This window comes from Opisthorchis viverrini (assembly GCF_000715545.1).
Source record: "Opisthorchis viverrini unplaced genomic scaffold opera_v5_76, whole genome shotgun sequence".
Taxonomy (NCBI): Eukaryota; Metazoa; Platyhelminthes; class Trematoda; order Opisthorchiida; family Opisthorchiidae; genus Opisthorchis; species Opisthorchis viverrini.
In genome coordinates, this window is record NW_008751730.1 from 443,803 (window position 1) to 462,680 (window position 18,878).

At 46.1% G+C, this 18,878-nt stretch overlaps 1 protein-coding gene across 1 annotated transcript in view; it reads right to left on the reverse strand.

The window, feature by feature from the left end:
- Window positions 1–11,506: 11,506 nt before the first annotated feature.
- T265_04454 (hypothetical protein) overlaps window positions 11,507–18,878 on the reverse strand; it is a gene marked incomplete at both ends in the record, with an annotated part of 58,105 nt that continues 50,733 nt past the window's right edge. The window contains 4 exons of the mRNA XM_009169203.1: window positions 11,507–11,683; window positions 14,413–14,527; window positions 15,404–15,512; window positions 17,781–17,909. Coding sequence (XP_009167467.1) covers window positions 11,507–11,683; window positions 14,413–14,527; window positions 15,404–15,512; window positions 17,781–17,909 — 530 coding nt within the window. The remainder of the gene's footprint in view (window positions 11,684–14,412; window positions 14,528–15,403; window positions 15,513–17,780; window positions 17,910–18,878) is intronic.

The following is an 18,878-nucleotide window of genomic DNA, read 5'->3' on the forward strand; positions in this document are numbered from 1 at the left end:
AAAAGTGTGGAAATCCACGAGCCATGACTCTCTCATCAGAAAATTGCTCTCGGAGGTAAGTTCTCACTTGGTTTGAGTAGTGGGGTGGGGCGCCATCTTGTTGAAGGACGGTCGATGAATTCTTGTGCTGCTTGAGTTGCGGGATAACATGCGTCTGCAGCAGATAAGGTCGCCGGAAACCGTAGCATCAAAGAAAAAAAGGACGCAGGAGACACTGAGGAGAAACCCATCCACACACAGATGAGGCGAATGAAGATTGTGGGTGAGGTACTCGTGAGGAGCTTCACGGGACCATATCACACAATTGTGCTTGTTGATTATGCCATCCACAGAAAAATTTGCTTCATCGCTCCATAAAATGTTGAGAACGATTTCTTCATTGTCCAGCAGCCAGTTAGCGAACGTGACACGTTGCTCCTTGTTTTCTTCCGTTTTGTAATAAAGTGAAATGATACGGGTAGAGATGAAGGTGGTTTCTCATAATACGACACACACTGGCGCGGGGAATGCCGGTCAACTGAGACACCTGAGTTATTGACGAAGATGCCATGGTGCTCTGGGACTGAAGTTGCTCGACGGCATTCTGTACCATGGGCGCTCTTTCATCACTCAGAGACTTTCTCCGTTTGCCAGGAAAGTCCACTACAGATCCAGTGGATCTCAATGAAACGGTCGTCACATCGCGCTTAAAAAACGGGGAATGAGGCTGATGAAAGCAAGGAGCACTCCTATTCCAACTGGACATGCGTAGAGAAGAAAAGCTTTTGCGACCGTCTGAGTTGCTAAACTGATCAGCCGGATTCAGATGGTGACGTCGTGGAGTTGTGTGAAAGGTCAAGAATGCCGCATTAAGCCTTGAACAGGCATGAATTAGGTCGCTGATACTGTCCACAGCTTACACCGAAGGTCTTTAGTCCCCCTGTGTCCGCTACGTTTTCAGTAACGCTCCCCAGCTTGGTTGCTTTTCTTTGAGACAGGTCGAGTTCCGCTTGTGATCGTCCTGCATCATGGTTTGTCAAACTTGGATGACGTGTTAGCTGTAAAGACAAATTTATGTGATTAAAAATTGGTGGAACTTTTTCATCTCTCATCTACTAAGTGCCCGACGAAGAAGCCCCTTTGGGTTTCTTCCATGATATGGGGTTGTACATATTGTCACGCACTGCAGACGATCGTGCGATTCCCATGTCGGTCCTCGGCCTCCTGTTCCGCTCACTATGCCTCATCAGAAGGCACGTTCGCTTGAGACAGCCTTTCGTGGAAACAAAGGAAAATTACTACAATAGTATTTTTATGGCTATCACCGGAACTTTCACAAGCTCATGCCGGTACCACCGGGCTATGAATGCTGTATCCTGATTGGCTGACACTCCAGTCAATCAGGGCCTGCCCTTGCTCCGTATCAGGCTCGCGACGCATCCGTTCAATCGGCGTGCTGATCAGTTATTTAGAGCGGTTAGCCTCCGCACATCAATATACGAGCACTCAAGTCTCCTTCTCTGCAAACATTGCACAACTCGATTTCCTACAGTAAGCCTAATTCCCATGGCGATAACTGCGTTTGGATATGTCGAGTGCGCCGGTATCATTGTCTACCCCGGTAAAGTTTCTCGTCTTTCCACAGTATAGCGATATGATTATAGAGACTAAAGCTTTGATGAAGAATAAGGCTATTTGTGTACCGAAGTGCGTTTTGCGTAGTTCTCGAGCGAATTTTTCGGTCTGTCCTTAAGATGATGGACGCACGCCATATGCTTGAAAGTACCACGGGGGTCAAAATGTACGGACGACCAGATTTAAGCATTTTAAATAATAATAATTTTAATCAACCAGCTGCAACAAGAGGACTGGGATACTGTCAGGTCGCCCAAGCCTAGACAGGAGGCAGAGGTCGGGTTCGAACCACGGACCTTCCGGTCAGTAAATTCGCGCTCTAACCACTTGAGCCATCTCGCGGAAGCTTACCGAGGTTACATAGATTCCTGTTACACCCTTTCGATCTAGTCATCACTGGAGACCAGTAGCTTGGACATGTGTGTCATCGGTGGAAACTGGGTTGAGCCTCGGGCGCCTAATATCGCCCCCTTACGATCCTCGATATCGCTGGGGTTACGGGTCGATAGTTGGTTACTTTTGTTTCACGGGCCGAACTGAATATCGATGTAATAGGTACCTGATTCTACATTGATGGAACAAAATTTTCCGATGGGATATGTCAATTCCAATCAATTTGTCAGCTATAAACCATGTGTGGATGGACACATTGATTCCCGCTGCTACAATTTTGGGAAATACGGCCGAGTATTAGGGGCGACGGCGTGTCCAGTTGGGTCGGTAGCCACGCATTGACGCATAAGCCTGTATGATTTGATCATTTCTGTCGGTATCACTAACCCTGGATGAGTTGAATCCCGTATCCCTTCCAGGGATGCGACAGAAGTTGACCAGATTCAGTTTACTTGTTAATATTTCCATACTATATAGTGAAATAACCAAGCGATTTTAGAACTGAGAGGAACTGGCTTCAGGAGAATTCGATCCATTTTTAAAACCTCTGGGGATTCAGTGTTTCGGTTTAGTCTGAGACGCAGAAATGTGTCTCTGTCTTAGAGCTTTTGGTGCACCCTGCAGAATCTGAATGCCGTGTTCCACTCGCCTCAAATCATTGACTTCGATTCCCACCTTCTTGAGTCACCCGCTAAGACCACTTAGATTTTCAAATGTGTTTCCGGAAAACCGGAGGTCGTTTGTAGAGGAACAAACCAAAACTGTTTGGTGGCTTGTTAGCCTGTTGAAATCCATAATGACTTTGAGTCAGATGACGGGTAGACACCGTTTACGGACAAAGTAAAGAATATGCAAATTTCTGGTAGAACCAGACTGTGGAGATTTTGAGCAAAGAACAAACCGCTGTGTTTTGCATTTCAAGAGTCGATTAGATCGATTTAAATATTCTTCATTGTAACTCACTTCACGTCTGTTTGGGTCAAGGTGTCTACCACAAATCTGAATACAAGATAACGGGAGCGAAGCGAGTGAGACGGGAACTTCCATGTTTGAAAAGGAAATGCTAAATTTCAGCACGCTACTAGCAGCCTACAAGTAGTTCAGAGCAAGAACAATATTCACACGTGAAGTCGTCGCTCGAGGAGCCAGTTAATGTGTGACCACGTGACGTGGATGAAGAATGAATGGAGATGTATCCTGTCTAACTGCAAGCCAATCGGTTGCTCGTGGTCGAAAGTTCAACTGTTCCGCGCGGGATGCCGCGAGTCCGAAACTCCCTACTGGAGTTTCGTGAGATGCGTTCTCGGCTTTTCATCATTGATTTATGCAGGTTACTTGCTGGAACGCTGGTACCCATGAAAATTCGCACTTTTCACGGAACGGTTTTACTTGGAAGCAAAATTACCAAGGATGACTACTTGATGGGGTGGAGAGACCTGACTATGTTGATGAAAGTTGTCCATTATGGAATATTTTCTCATTCCTAGTAGCTACCGCGCGAGATCACATATGGGTTGAAACAAATGTGCCGCCCTCAAAATGTAGCTAGTGTACAACAAAGGTGAACTCTGCGTTCGATTCTATCGCAGTGGTTCGAGACATACGATTATCGAGTACACATTGAAGGCGGGCGACCGATCAATAGTCGTGACAGAACAGTAAGTTGGCGTCTCTACGGATACAGCTTTAGTTTTTTAGGCTGAAAAAATTATGAGTAAACAACTTTTTCAGACACTCAGCGGGTACGAATTAGTGAAAAGGCAACTTCGATCGAGGTGACGCAAGGAAAATCAACCGAACTCGGTGGCCGAAGTGTACGGTGCTCAACCAATCGGTGAGTGGTCGCGAGTTCCGTTAGATGCGCACTGTTGGTGGTTCCTGACTGGACTGAATCGATTGTACGCCTGCAGAGTGAAAACCAAAGGCAGGAGAAACTACCAGTCTACAAAAGGCTTCATTAAGTTATTAAGTTGAGTGAAATTCATCACGGATTTTGAGACCCTAACGTTCTGTCGTTCTTAACTAATCTAATTTTCCATGACCTGCTCTGTAGTGGAACTACAGCTTACGGAAAACCTATTACATCTCGATTGGTAGGTGAAAAAATGGAGAGGTAACACACTTCACTCGAAGCGGATGAAACATCACCGTAACAGTTGCGAAAATCCACCTCGGCGAGACCTATTTGTATAGCCAAGTGTTTGTGTGATGTGCGCAAACAGAAGGAAAAAGTGAATCATCCAAATCGATTCATTTACGGGGACCAAAGTCAGTCTCTTGGGTTCTGACGACCAGATAGCGCTTGTTTGCTAACCGAGTCTCTAAATACGCTTTTGTTGTGAACTAAAGACAGTCTTTTTCCTCACTAATAGAATATCGTACTCGTTCTGTTATGACACCCTTTAAGTGCATAGCTGCTGGCCTTCCGAAAGAAGGACGATAGGTGGGATAACGCCAAGCCTAGACAAGCGCAGTCAAGATGCCGAGGTTAAATTCGGGCCACGGACCTTCCGGTCAACAAGTCCGCGCTTTGACCGCTGAGTTACCTCGAGTTCTGATCCTCAATCCGACCCTTTGTGAACACCTTCAAAAAGCCTGATTCCACAAGCACATTTCGTTTAGGTGCCTGCAAGTGAGGATAGCCTTGCACACTTGCGGAAAACTGCCATGATTTCAATACGATTTCACGCTAAATCTGAGCTTTTTTGCTCGGATTTGGAAGCAAAAACAACTTGGATGGTTAGATAATTGTGGCTTTATTGACGAAATGTTAGATTTCTTCGAACGCCACACATGCTTAAAAGAATGTCACTAATCTATAGCTGGTGGACTGAAGGACTAATCCGTTTGGGTGGTACTCGTAACCAATGCTTGTTCGTGGGCTCGCCATCTGAGAGCAGTTCACTCAATGGTCTGACTGCGTGCTCACTACATATACTTGGTGGTGATCGCTCCAGCATATTGGCTTGACACACAAGTACTACATGGCTGTGTGTATTCATTACAGAGTCCTTGGGTAGTCCAGTCACGCGGCCGATGACACCTCGCTCACTGTTACATCTATACAAATCCCACTGACCTCACGCCTCACAGTGTTAGTTGGCTTTGGAGGGTTGGTTTACTCTCCAGTGTGGTTTAGTGCCGGACGACACCATAAGTGACAATGTGCCCAAGATTTGCTTGCATTTCAAGCTCAAGGTGGGATGGTCCACGATGATATGAAACTCAAGGAGCGGCTGCTCTCCAATGAGGTCTACTGAGCAAAAGCCGCACAATCGGACTGTATTCCAGGCGGCTTCCATTGTACTATTCAATAACAAAAAGAGGACAGTCTCTCCTCTATCGGCCTCTCTTATATCTTTTGATTTACAATGGGTACACGGAGTTTAGTATAGTTGGAGGTATGTGCGACTCGGCGCAGATAGGATGTGGCATTACCCACTGTGTACCCGGGTCAGCTGATAGTTTGACGTGACAAAACGGATACGGACGCAGTTCACAATATAAATTTGGCAACGGTCCACGGATATTACAAAATGACCCCTAGTTGTGGAGGAACAAGCCACACCCGGTGTTCACGGAGCAAACCATACATTAGAGCGTGTAGTCATAAAGATCACCGATGGTCTTTTGGAACAATCCACCATCCTACCATCATAGTTTGTAGTCTATCTATGAAATTTCTGATGGCTGCCGCCATTCATCGGTTCATTTGCTCGACATTTGAGGAGACTGCGGTTGTGCCGCCGATCGTCGCCGGAGCAATGTTGTCTCCGAACCCCCCCCCTTGTTCTTGTCTCGACGGTGTTTGCATACCACACACATAGATCATAGACGGACGCTCTGTCCGGAAGAAGACGTAGAACAATTTCGGATGCATCTGGAAGGTTGTGGATTCCAGCTTACCGAAATTCGTAAGATGCACGGTCCCGGCAATTCGCATGGGGAATGAAACAGCTGTACAGTGTTTCCCAGCTTCCCAAGGCAGTTTGGCTACAGTTTCAGGGTGTGATCCAAACACAAAAAGTGAGGTCACCGGGAAGTTGCAAGTCCGGCATGATTAGACCAGGAAAGATTGTCAAACAAACACGTATTTATTCAGTTTTAAGTGAATGAATCAGCGATTGTCTGGGGGCCCATAGCATTAAAACGAATCACATCACGTGATGACAGAAAGGAAGCATTTGTTCAGAGACGACCGATATGAGAGAACCGCAGGTACACTGCACTGGAACTCAGAGTAAGTCTGTGACCGAAGATCATCGATACTGATTTTACCATTATCAGTAGGAGCAACAATGGGGTTGAATTTCGATGCCTCACTGCTGAAATGTGAACAGCTGGCTCATTTTGTTGTCATCGCGCATGCAAAGTCCACGAATTTCCGTGGACAATAAGCTGAGAACAGCTACCCGACTCGGTGTCATCATGTAGTAGACAGTTGACAACGAAATGGTGGCCCCACAGCCGTAGCTCACCTGCAAGTCACCTGGACGAATAAAATATTGGATTGTTTGGCTTCCGAAGGAACCCGGAAATTTGACGGGTCCGGCGTTGAATTGTTTTGGAAAGAAAGCTCGGTTTAGAGGCGCTCCGCCAGATTTAACTGCGGCCCCGCAACGGATCCTACTGTGAAGGAGTGCGTTTACGACCAGTTGCAAAACATGGCCGATGGGATATCTAGGCAAGATGTACCGTAGTCAACCGGAATGTTCTTGACGGCTGATCAGATGGCACCACCCACCCTATCCTGGGCAAGTTCGGCCGAGGACGATGCGAAAACAATTGCTTCCTCTTCAGTTTCGCTGCGTCTAGCAGCATCTTCACGACCAATGCTACGCGCTTCAAATGCCCCAAACGGCACTTGCTAACGAGCTATTCGTATGGCGCCCCACAGTGCCTCTCAAATCGACTGTAAAATCTCAATGCACATCGGAAATAGAAGACTGTCGGCCGTATGGACAAGCTGAAACGAGGAACATGAGATGACTGGATCATACCGTGGTTCTCAAGACATCTATCCGAAATGCTTCCGGGGATCGTTTTGATCTTCGTATCGATAGAGAAAGATGCAGCTTACCTTGCCTACAAAGATTCGTGCATTCAAAAGCAGGTATCCGCCTAGGCTCAACTGATGGTTCTGAAACTTGGCCGCTTCGTGTACAAGACACCCACGAAATCAAGATGTATAAGGTGCATTCTAAGGAGCATTCGACAGCAACCAGTTCAACGGTTTGGGTCCCGTCGCCCGAACGGACGAAGCGAGCTTTGCAATTAGATTTCGCTTCAATCTGACACACGGTACGCGTTGCAGAAACAGTAATATGCGCGGACCTAGCCTGTAACTGCTGTCCGTGGGCAACCATAGTACGGGACATTTGTCAAACTAAACCAGCCTGTCGCAGGAGACAATCGCCATGAAGTAAAGTGAAGTGATGCAAGTAAGTATTGTCACGAATGGTTTTTGTGTTGACCGGCTTGGAGTTGTGAGCCACTAGGATGCCAGTAGGGTGCGCGATAGTGTCTCCCGGACTGGAAAGTTAGTAGCCACCTTCCACCTGCAGAATTCTGGAAATAAAGCGCCGGGGTTTGTAGCTCTTTGAGACAGCGATGAGCGGGAAATTCTATAAAAGTTCACCTCTCAGTTATTGTCACCCTGATTTCAAGTGCTCAAGATACTGACGTAGCCAAAAAGTAGTCTGGTTAGGACGTGTCCCTTCTTTTTTCACGTGGACTGCAGATTACATAATCATAGTCGCTGAATGACCTTATGTGCTAGCAGGCTGTAACACGTGGTAAGGCACAAAGTACAGTGCAGCTGAACACAGCTGATCTGAAGTCATGTGTTTGCAAAAGTGTGCATTCACCAACGGAATGCTTCAATTAGCCTTAAGGACGCCACAATCTTTCAAAGCACGTCCTAGTGAAGCGTTAAGACCCAGAACTAGAATTAATATTTAGGGAAAATGGTCTGACAGGAAAGCTGAGATGCGTTGTTCAGTGAGCGACCCAAACTGTCAATCGCTTGTTCAATGATCATTGCGTCGGCTGACGGGTAAAACCACTTCCGAGAGTTTTAGGTTGTTTACCTGAATTAAAGTCACACACCTGATCATTTTGCTCGTGCACTGATGAACAATTCGGGAACTCGACAACCAATTTTCCAATGCACGACAGTCTTCTAGGCAGTTTAGAGTCAGTCATCTTCGAATTGCATAGAATCACTCCACCAACTGTGGGGCTAGCTTGTGATGAGATGAGCTGAGAATCGATTTCAACGGTATGTCTAGCTTGTAGACTTTTGAAGATCCCCTAATTTTGAACGTCTGTGTTCTGATTGGTGGTTAAAGTGCTCTGGTTCCACAAATAACTAGTAGGCTGACCTATCTGCCAGCGTTGTCATCGCCACCACCATTCGGGTTTTCATTTGTTCTCTCTGTTTCGAACATCTTTCCATCGGAAAGTATGACGTCCCGTTTAGATGCGTAATTCTCTCGGTTTTGTAATGGCAACCTCTGTCTGGTTGCATGAACACACGTATTGTCGTGGGTTGATAAATTTCGAAACACTGAATTCCGGTAACGGAAGAAGTTCGCGTATTTTGACTGGTTTTTGCAAGCTTTCCGGCTGAATTTGGTTTTGAAGGCGATTGACATTCACAGGGTAAAACTGTCGTCGCGAAGAGACTGGAGCTTATCGTAGTTCAATGGTTTGCGTACCCATTGAGCTGTGATGGAGAATGCTCGTGGAGCATCGTGCGTAGGGGCTTGGCAAACAGCCTCCTGGCCAGTCAGGTTTGGGTCTGGAACAAGTATGTGGGAAACTTTAGTAGTCTCAAGGTAACTACCGTTGCCTTGTGGTCAACCGTTTGGCTGTAGCACTCTTTCAATTCCTAACTACCATGCCACCCGAAGGAAGCACGAGGGCTGCGATAGTGCGAGGCTGCCCAGGTTTATACGGGAAGTCGAGAGGCAGAGCGGGTCGGGTTCGAACCCAGGGCATTCTGGTCAGTAAATTCGCGCTCTTACCACTTGGGTCATGTCACCCCCATGTCAACAGTCCTCTTGTCTAGGTTTCGGCGCAATGACAGCTCTCATAAAGTAAGGAAGTAAGTACTGCTGTCGTTGATGACGATGACGGTTAGGGGAATTCAAGATGCAGTCCAATGAAAGAAACTTCCAAGACTGATTGATAAGATCAACTTAAGTATTGACATCCTAACAGCTGCACTTTCTTGATTTTTGAAGGAGACTGTACAAAGGAACTCAGTGCCTCAAGAACAAGTTACCTAAGCCTTCAGTAGCGATTAAATGAAGCCCTCTAAATGTCATGTCAGGACAAGACATAATCAGCGAAATTGAACTCAGTGCCTCAAGAACAAGTTACCTACGCCTTCAGACATGAACCTATCTAAATGTCATGTCAGGACAAGACACCATCAGTGGAATTTACTGGGCATCCTACGTAAACCCTACCGCGACTAAAGCTAGCATATGAAAGACAGGAAATTTAGGTATGCAATCCGCATTGAAGTTGATAGAGGGACGAATTAAGTGTCTATGGCATTCATAAACATATACGCTTGTGCCTCAAAGAGAAAGGTGCGAAGAGCCCACAACATTCAGTTTGATGGCAGTTTCTTCCGGTCCGTGCAGACATACTGTGGTCTGTCCTCCTCGAATCTTTTGCTAACAGAGATTCGTCATACAGAATCAAGGCTGCCTTCGGTAGATGGCGTCTGGGAATGCGCGATATATTCCCCAGCCGCCTTAGTGTGATAAGTTTTGTTCACTTCTGTCGTGATATTCATTGAGTACCAATTACCCCGTCATGTAACACGCTCCTGTGTACAGGATGCGATGAGCAAACTCATGTTATACTACGGGGGTCCTGATTATCAGGAATTCGGGGATCTTGAGATATTCGGATCAGACGGGCCGAGTTTCGCCATTATAAAGTAGGGCTATTTGGACGGTTACTTTGTACATACATAAAACTAAGCGAAATTCACGTGCTTCGCTCATGCGTGTGTTGACTTCATGTCACAATACAACCCAGGTGTACACAGCTTCCAAGATAGGTATACTGACCAACGGACTCAAGCCTTTCACTCCGAAGTTTCACGCAAGTCCAGTAATCTTTCTCCAGCAGTCATTTTGAATCCCGGTCTCTTGAAGTGTAAATTCCATGATTCCATCAGTCAGAAAACCGTCCAAAATGTGGTGAACCACACTAATTTCCAGGGAAACTTTTGGATAACTTATCGTAATCTCTAACACGATCGGGAGTGCGATTACAAAGTGTGATATACAGTGAAGACCTTCTGTCTGGATGTACTTCGAAGGGATCATCTTTGGACAGGTTCAAGTCCCCTTTGAAGTCAAGGAAGACAGTCACCGGGGGTCGACACCAAATGCTTAGGCGTTTGGTTCCGATTAGATTACCAGCTGAATCTCTCGCATTCTTCAATTAAATGTACGGCACAAGATGGCCCAAGTGGTTAGAGCGCGAATTTACTGACCGGAAGGTTCGTGGGTCGAATCCGACCTCCGCCACTCGACTTCCCCTGTCTGGGCTCGGGCAACCTGGCAATATCCCAGCCCTCGTGCTTCCTTCGGGTAGCATGGCAGCTAGGCACCGGAAAGGTGCTACAGCTGAACACGGCACAAGTCCACCTCATGTTGCGGTCAGTACGTACGTTATTCGAAATATCACAATACACTGTCTAAGCGTAACTTACTACCAAAAACAGCTGTAACCCCCTTTGCCGACCCACGACCGGTTTCGCCCTTCTTGGGGCTCATCAGGTCAAGCTTATACGAAAATTTGGTTTGCATGAACGTCCAACGGTCCGTCCAGCCGAATTACGATCTGATTCCACAGTCGAATTCACATTGGAGAACCGGAGCACCTTGAGAGTAACAAAAACACGATCGCACACAACTCAAGCGCGCTGATCGTACCAAAGACGAGTTTCCCTCTGGAGGGACAGGCGGTGCAATCTGGTCTAAACAGACAGACAACAGGAAGAAAGCACACTTTGGCAAATACGCGAACACAAGGCATCACATTGTTGAACTCAAGCAGACAGACACACAAGAATAGTAGTAGTAATAGTGGCATTAATCGTACTAGCAAGAATACACTGCATACATATGAAAGTAAAAAAAAATGAAAAGGATGACGATTGATTTTCAATCACAGAGTGCATAAAAATAATCGACAGTGAAAGGCATTCGCCATGTCCCTGATATGATTTTTCAGATAATTCTTTTTATGACAGACTTCGTTGTACGGAAAACAGCATCAGTAGCAGAAAAAAGCTGGAGAAGTACTGCGTGTCCCATTACTGCATCTGTGAGGTAGGAAGGGGTGGGGGAACAAAAATAAGTTATTTTTTGAATAGCTTCTTGAGAGGGGCATAGGGAATGCATGAGTGTACGGGCCAAATGAAATGAGTGGTGTGTGTCGGGGGGGGGGGGGGCGGGGTGGGGAAGCCTTAAACGACGACCGGGGGCGGTACAACAGGTCCAAAGAGGTCCACGACATGAGTCAGGCAAAAGTCGACACAGGGCGCTTGCACATTGGTCAGCATGGCAAGGCTTTCGGTGTCCGTCTCCGATCGGAGCAGACTGGGGCCGAAAACGAGGGCCAATTTGTGTATGTGCATTTGGTTCTGTTCCGCATGTTCTTGTACTCTGCAAGACCGAAAGATCTTTGGGTAAGTAGGGTACGGGTAATATACGGAAGCTTCGACCATCGAAACATGGTTAGTCATTCCGTAACAGTGTAACATACTAACTTGNGCTCTTACCACTTGGGTCATGTCGCCCCCATGTCAACAGTCCTCTTGTCTAGGTTTCGGCGCAATGACAGCCCTCATAAAGTAAGGAAGTAAGTAAAGCTGTCAGTGATGACGATGACGGTTAGGGGAATTCAAGATGCAGTCCAATGAAAGACTTCCAAGACTGATTGATAAGATCAACTTATGTATTGACATCCTAACAGCTGTACTTTCTTGATTTCTGAAGGAGACTGTACAAAGGAACTCAGTGCCTCAAGAACAAGTTACCTACGCCTTCAGACATGAACCTATCTAAATGTCATGTCAGGACAAGACACCATCAGTGGAATTTACTGGGCATCCTACGTAAACCCTACCGCGACTAAAGCTAGCATATGAAAGACAGGAAATTTAGGTATGCAATCCGCATTGAAGTTGATAGAGGGACGAATTAAGTGTCTATGGCATTCATAAACATATACGCTTGTTCCTCAAAGAGGAAGGCGCGAAGAGCACACAACATTCCGTTTGATGGCAGTTTCGTTCAGTCTGTCCTCCTCGAAGCTTTTGCAGAATCAAGGCTGCCTTCGGTAGATGGCGTCTGGGAATGCGCGATATATTCCCCAGCCGCCTTAGTGTGATAAGTTTTGTTCACTTCTGTCGTGATATTCATTGAGTACCAATTACCCCGTCATGTAACACGCTCCTGTGTACAGGATGCGATGAGCAAACTCACGTTATACTACGGATGCTCTGATGATCAAGAATTCGGATGTCTTGAGATATTCGAATAAGACGGGCCGAGTTTCGCCATTATAAAGAAGGGCTATTTGGACGGTTACTTTGTACATACATAAAACTAAGCGAAATTCACGTGCTTCGCTCATGCGTGTGTTGACTTCATGTCACAATACAACCCAGGTGTACACAGCTTCCAAGATAGGTATACTGACCAACGGACTCAAGCCTTTCACTCCGAAGTTTCACGCAAGTCCAGTAATCTTTCTCCAGCAGTCATTTTGAATCCCGGTCTCTTGAAGTGTAAATTCCATGATTCCATCAGTCAGAAAACCGTCCAAAATGTGGTGAACCACACTAATTTCCAGGGAAACTTTTGGATAACTTATCGTAATCTCTAACACGATCGGGAGTGCGATTACAAAGTGTGATATACAGTGAAGACCTTCTGTCTGGATGTACTTCGAAGGGATCATCTTTGGACAGGTTCAAGTCCCCTTTGAAGTCAAGGAAGACAGTCACCGGGGGTCGACACCAAATGCTTAGGCGTTTGGTTCCGATTAGATTACCAGCTGAATCTCTCGCATTCTTCAATTAAATGTACGGCACAAGATGGCCCAAGTGGTTAGAGCGCGAATTTACTGACCGGAAGGTTCGTGGGTCGAATCCGACCTCCGCCACTCGACTTCCCCTGTCTGGGCTCGGGCAACCTGGCAATATCCCAGCCCTCGTGCTTCCTTCGGGTAGCATGGCAGCTAGGCACCGGAAAGGTGCTACAGCTGAACACGGCACAAGTCCACCTCATGTTGCGGTCAGTACGTACGTTATTCGAAATATCACAATACACTGTCTAAGCGTAACATACTACCAAAAACAGCTGTAACACCCTTTATGTGCCTAGCTCCCATGCCGCCCGAAGATAGCCAAAATGCCTAGACAGGAGCAGCCGAGAGGCATAAGTTCGGTTCGGAAGACGAACTTTCCGGTCAGTAAGTTTGGGCCTTAAACACAAGCCTATTTCAAGCTCAACACACTACTAATGAGGCTGTTGAAAAAATCCCTTTGACGACCCACGACCAGTTTCGCCCTTCTTGGGGCTCATCAGGTACCCGAGTCTTCGTCAAGCTTATACGAAAATTTGGTTTGCATGAACGTCCAACGGTCCGTCCAGCCGAATTACGATCTGATTCCACAGTCGAATTCACATTGGAGAACCGGAGCACCTTGAGAGTAACAAAAACACGATCGTACACAACACAAGCGCGCTAATCGTACCAAAGACGAGTTTCCCTCTGGAGGGACAGGCGGTGCGATCTGGTCTAAACAGACAGACAACAGGAAGAAAGCACACTTTGGCAAATACGCGAACACAAGGCATCACATTGTTGAACTCAAGCAGACAGACACACAAGAATAGTAGTAGTAATAGTGGCATTAATCGTACTAGCAAGAATACACTGCATACATATGAAAGTAAAAAAAAATGAAAAGGATGACGATTGATTTTCAATCACAGAGTGCATAAAAATAATCGACAGTGAAAGGCATTCGCCATGTCCCTGATATGATTTTTCAGATAATTCTTTTTATGACAGACTTCGTTGTACGGAAAACAGCATCAGTAGCAGAAAAAAGCTGGAGAAGTACTGCGTGTCCCATTACTGCATCTGTGAGGTAGGAAGGGGTGGGGGAACAAAAATAAGTTATTTTTTGAATAGCTTCTTGAGAGGGGCATAGGGAATGCATGAGTGGGAAATGAGTGGTGTTGGTCGGGGGGGGAGGGGGGGGGTGAGGAAGCCTTAAACGACGACCGGGGGCGGTACAACAGGTCCAAAGAGGTCCACGACATGAGTCAGGCAAAAGTCGACACAGGGCGCTTGCACATTGGTCAGCATGGCAAGGCTTTCGGTGTCCGTCTCCGATCGGAGCAGACTGGGGCCGAAAACGAGGGCCAATTTGTGTATGTGCATTTGGTTCTGTTCCGCATGTTCTTGTACTCTGCAAGACCGAAAGATCTTTGGGTAAGTAGGGTACGGGTAATATACGGAAGCTTCGAAACATGGTTAGTCATTCCGTAACAGTGTAACATACTAACTTGCCTGTCTGATCGAGAATTACCCCTATTCCGTATGCTCGATGTGAACAATATACTCTATATAAAGTGAGGTGAAAGCTCGGAATAACGGAAAGTCCAGTAAAAAATTTCGTCTCGTAAGAAAAACCGATCTGAGGCGAAAAACCCAAGACTGTACACTTGTTTCACCGGCCGGCATACCTCAAGAAATTCCAGAGAGTCTCGAACCTACGACAAACCACTAGCCTTAAGCTCCCCTGTATTTTGCTGAGATAGACAGCACTGATGATTCCCAATAGGGGTAGAAAAGCAGTGCATTACTTCTCGGGTTATTAGCATAGATGAACTTCGCTAACAGGACACAATTTATGTTAGAAAATTTTCACACTATCAAACAGTTGGACGAGTATTTTGCACACTTCTGTGAACTTGCATATCACACGACAGAACCTAAGTGCCCCGTGGGAGCACATGCTAGACTGTGAAGTACAGAAGAGCACGTGGGCGGTGACGGTCTGCACAAAACTCAGTTTATAAAAAGCACTCTCGCCGGGATTTTTTATCAAACATGGTTCTCTGATACTGGAAAACGTCTTTTATCTCATGATGGGAGAAAGTACAGCCGGGTCCCTTGTAGCAGTTTAAAGCATCCCCAATCTCTTGGAACAGCCGCCACTTTGCAGATTTATCATACTACTGGCGTCGAGATGAGTAGCTAAATAAATAAGCAAATAACCTACGAAAACAGTAGTCAACGGACGTGCATTAGACAACCAACACACCAACAAAAGTTCACCTACCTGGTCAAGTGGTGGAACAGCACCCTTGCGGTGGCAAAGTGCGGAGTAGGCATCGAGTCGAGGATAGTTCGAAACAATCCAACCATTTCGGAATCTGGTTTGTTGGAAGCTGTCACAGAAAGTTTGTAGGGTATTCGAGTTGGATTGCATTCGGGAATAGGGGCATACAGCGTGTGACAAGGTAAAAACGGAGACTGCACCCCTGATTACAAGCAGAAACAGACAGCCTGAAACGCGACCGTTTATCGGATTAAAGGGTACTGACGAACCATTAGTTACATAAGAAGCTGGATTGAAATGAGCGCATACTGGTCAATTTGCTTCAACAGCCATAACAACCAAACTTGTGGGCTGCATACCCATGGACGAATTAGTATTCATCGAATTCGATCTCACACAATGCAGTTCCTGGGTTTTTCGTGATTTGTTGGACTGAAATCACCGTGGGATGGGAAAGAATTGGCGGTAACAGGCGACTCACTGCAGCCATGGGAAGCATACATGTGGTGAACTAACGTTTGTAGTTTGGGGTCTGCAAATAAGCGTGAACTCCTACGTATAATCTGTCTCACAGAATATGCCCACGCAACAAATGAGTACTAATATAAAGGCGTCCTTTCACTTAGCGGGCGCCATATTCCCCCGTGGTGAAGACCCTGTACAAAGAACCTTTACTATGAAGCACAAAGGTCCATTCATTTCGTATAGACGCCTTTATGTATGTGAATGACAAAATATATTTTAAAAATAATGACAAATTCTCACGTGACCACGTCGGTTCTACAAAACCCAACAATCTACACGATATATCTCTCCCAAAACATGGGTCATTCCACTTTAATTCATAATGCGATCTGTCAACGATACAGCACAACTCTGGAAAGCAGACTGTTAAATGAGATACATATCGTTTTTCCTTGAAGGTCGACAGTGCGAGAAATACACTCAGTTGCGAATCAATTTGGTTACCACGATATCTCGAATATCGTGCCAACTGAAACGTGAGGCGGCCTGTGTGCAGCACATTCAGTTGTAGAATAGCATAAACGAGAGATTCAGTTGAGTCTCTCGTGAAAACCAAATTGATTTGCAAATGAGTGTATTTCTCGAAAAAACAGTCCAAGTTGGGTTCAAGTAGAACATAACGTTGACGGAAACTCGGGAACTGTGCCTACCTGAAGAGCCCAAAGAAGGGCTGTCGAAGAGTTTTCATCAACCTTGTGAGTAGTTTTTTTAGGGAAGTCGACAACGTTATTAGAAATCGCATCTTCCGGGATCGTAACAAGGACCGAAAAAGGCGTCAGGCGAGTAAATGTGACAAGATAACCAGAAGACTAATTGTTTGAATACACCGATCCCAAGTTTCGTTGTACGCATCTAGTTTTTGCGAATAATGTAAAGTCCATACTCACATCACTCTCGTTTGAACAGTTGTCCGCCTGTCCTGGCGTAATTATTCTGGGTCCACACCAAAGAGGAGGAGAACTGCACGCGAGTTTTGCTCTTATTAGAGCTCATCAGCAGTGCATATCCAATGTCCGTGCCGGGGTTTGAACTCCGGACACCTGATATGCGAGAAGGGGGAGAGTGAAACTCGAGTCCCCCCCAACAGGACAATTACGCCAGGACAGTAGAACCAATGTTCAAACGAGAGTGATGTGAGTAAGAACAATACGTAAATGTGAAGCTTGACTACTCATTCAATAGAATGCGTTTTCTGGACAAATTCCGGTCTGCCTTGTACTCATCGTAAACGAGCGCTGTGAAAGACGGGATAAAAAATCTGGGACAATCGAAACCGGAGTTTTCTTTTGGGGACATCCCATGTCAAGTTCATATGAAGGAGAGACAAGAATCAACAGCAGAATGACAATGTTTTACTGTCTAAGCGAAGCGAGAATCACATGCAGAGATGCAAAGCAAGCCCGGTGACGATGAGACACAATGGATGGCGGTCCTGGCCAGAACGTGAACATACTACTGATAGCTGGGGTGGTGGAGAAGCGAACTAGGGAACAGAAAGCTCCGTACCCTGGATCTGCTAATCTTCAGTAATCACTCAAACTTGAGTAGCAATGAGCCACGTGGCACAAAGGTTTTACAAGTCCAACTTTAAAACGATGAGCAGTGTTCAATAGGGTTCCCGAACCATTCTCTCGGAGAATCAGCGATGAGGACTCAAGTTCAGCCAGGAGGAGATCACCTCGTGTGAACCATGGTGGAACCATGTATTTCCCGAGTTAAATATTTCACACTTCAGATATGGCATGAACCCCCCCCCTGTTAAAGAACAATAAGTCATCAATGGAGTTATTCTCGGTGTACAACAAAGGGGAAGATGTACAACAACGGGAAGAATAACTTTTGGACAGCTTACCGAATAGGGCAGCGATTTTGGAGAACGCATTGAATGTGAACAGAGGCTCCTTGAGTTCACGGAAAAACAGTTTCAAAGCACCGGCTAGTACATCCAAACTCCACTTGTCGGAATTCAGGGAATAGTTATCTAGATAGGACGACAGTGGTCAGAATAAAACAAAGAAAAGGGGTGTGATGTGGCATTAAAAAGACTAGTATCACAAAATCAGAGAATATGAGAGAGATCGGGTGGAACAGCAAAACGAACGTGAGTTTGATACCTCTCTTAGTGAGGTTTCGTCCTGTGAAGCAAAGATGTGGAGAACCCACTATAAAGCCGTTTATCCTTATGGAAGATCATCGGTAGTGCGCACTCCGAGAGTCTGAGTTGCACGAGTTTGAAACCGTTCAGCTGTAGCACCCTTTCGGTGCCTAGCCGCCATGCCACCCGAAGGTTGCACGAGGGCTGGGATACTGTCAGCTTGCCCAAGCCTAGACAGGGGAAATCGAGAGGCAGAGGTCGGATTCGAACCACGGACCTTCCAGTCAGCAAGTTCGCGCTCTAACCACTTAGACCATCTCGAGTTTGAACAGACGATTATTCCACCGTGGGTGGTTAACTTATACTTAGATAGGATGTGATCTTGCCGTGTATCCAACTGCACATAGTTGGCCCGCGTGAACTAACATTGACAGGTGGTTCGATGGTGAGACTCGTATCCCGAGAAGTTTCTTGTGACTTAACCTGGCTAGATAAGTAGTTTGGACAAATACACGGGGAGAATGTTATTTTACATTATTTACACCCGATCAGCGCGGCAGTTTTGTCTGCGTGCACCGACCACCACGGAGCAACGGCTTCGTCATGAGTTCAAATCCAAACGCCTAATGAATGAAGCTCACACGGCACCCCCAGTAGGGGGTGAAACAGTTAGCGGCTGTTTCATTCATTACGAATGGGTGAAACTTCACGGAAAACTCGCCCAACATTGAAGATGCATTCTCGCTTGAACATCGACTGCAAAAAGGCCGGTTACCGTTGAGTCAACAGTAAAGAAACGAACCTGGTAGTTCTTTGTAATGCACTACTCATAAGGTTGCTGAACATTCGTCGACA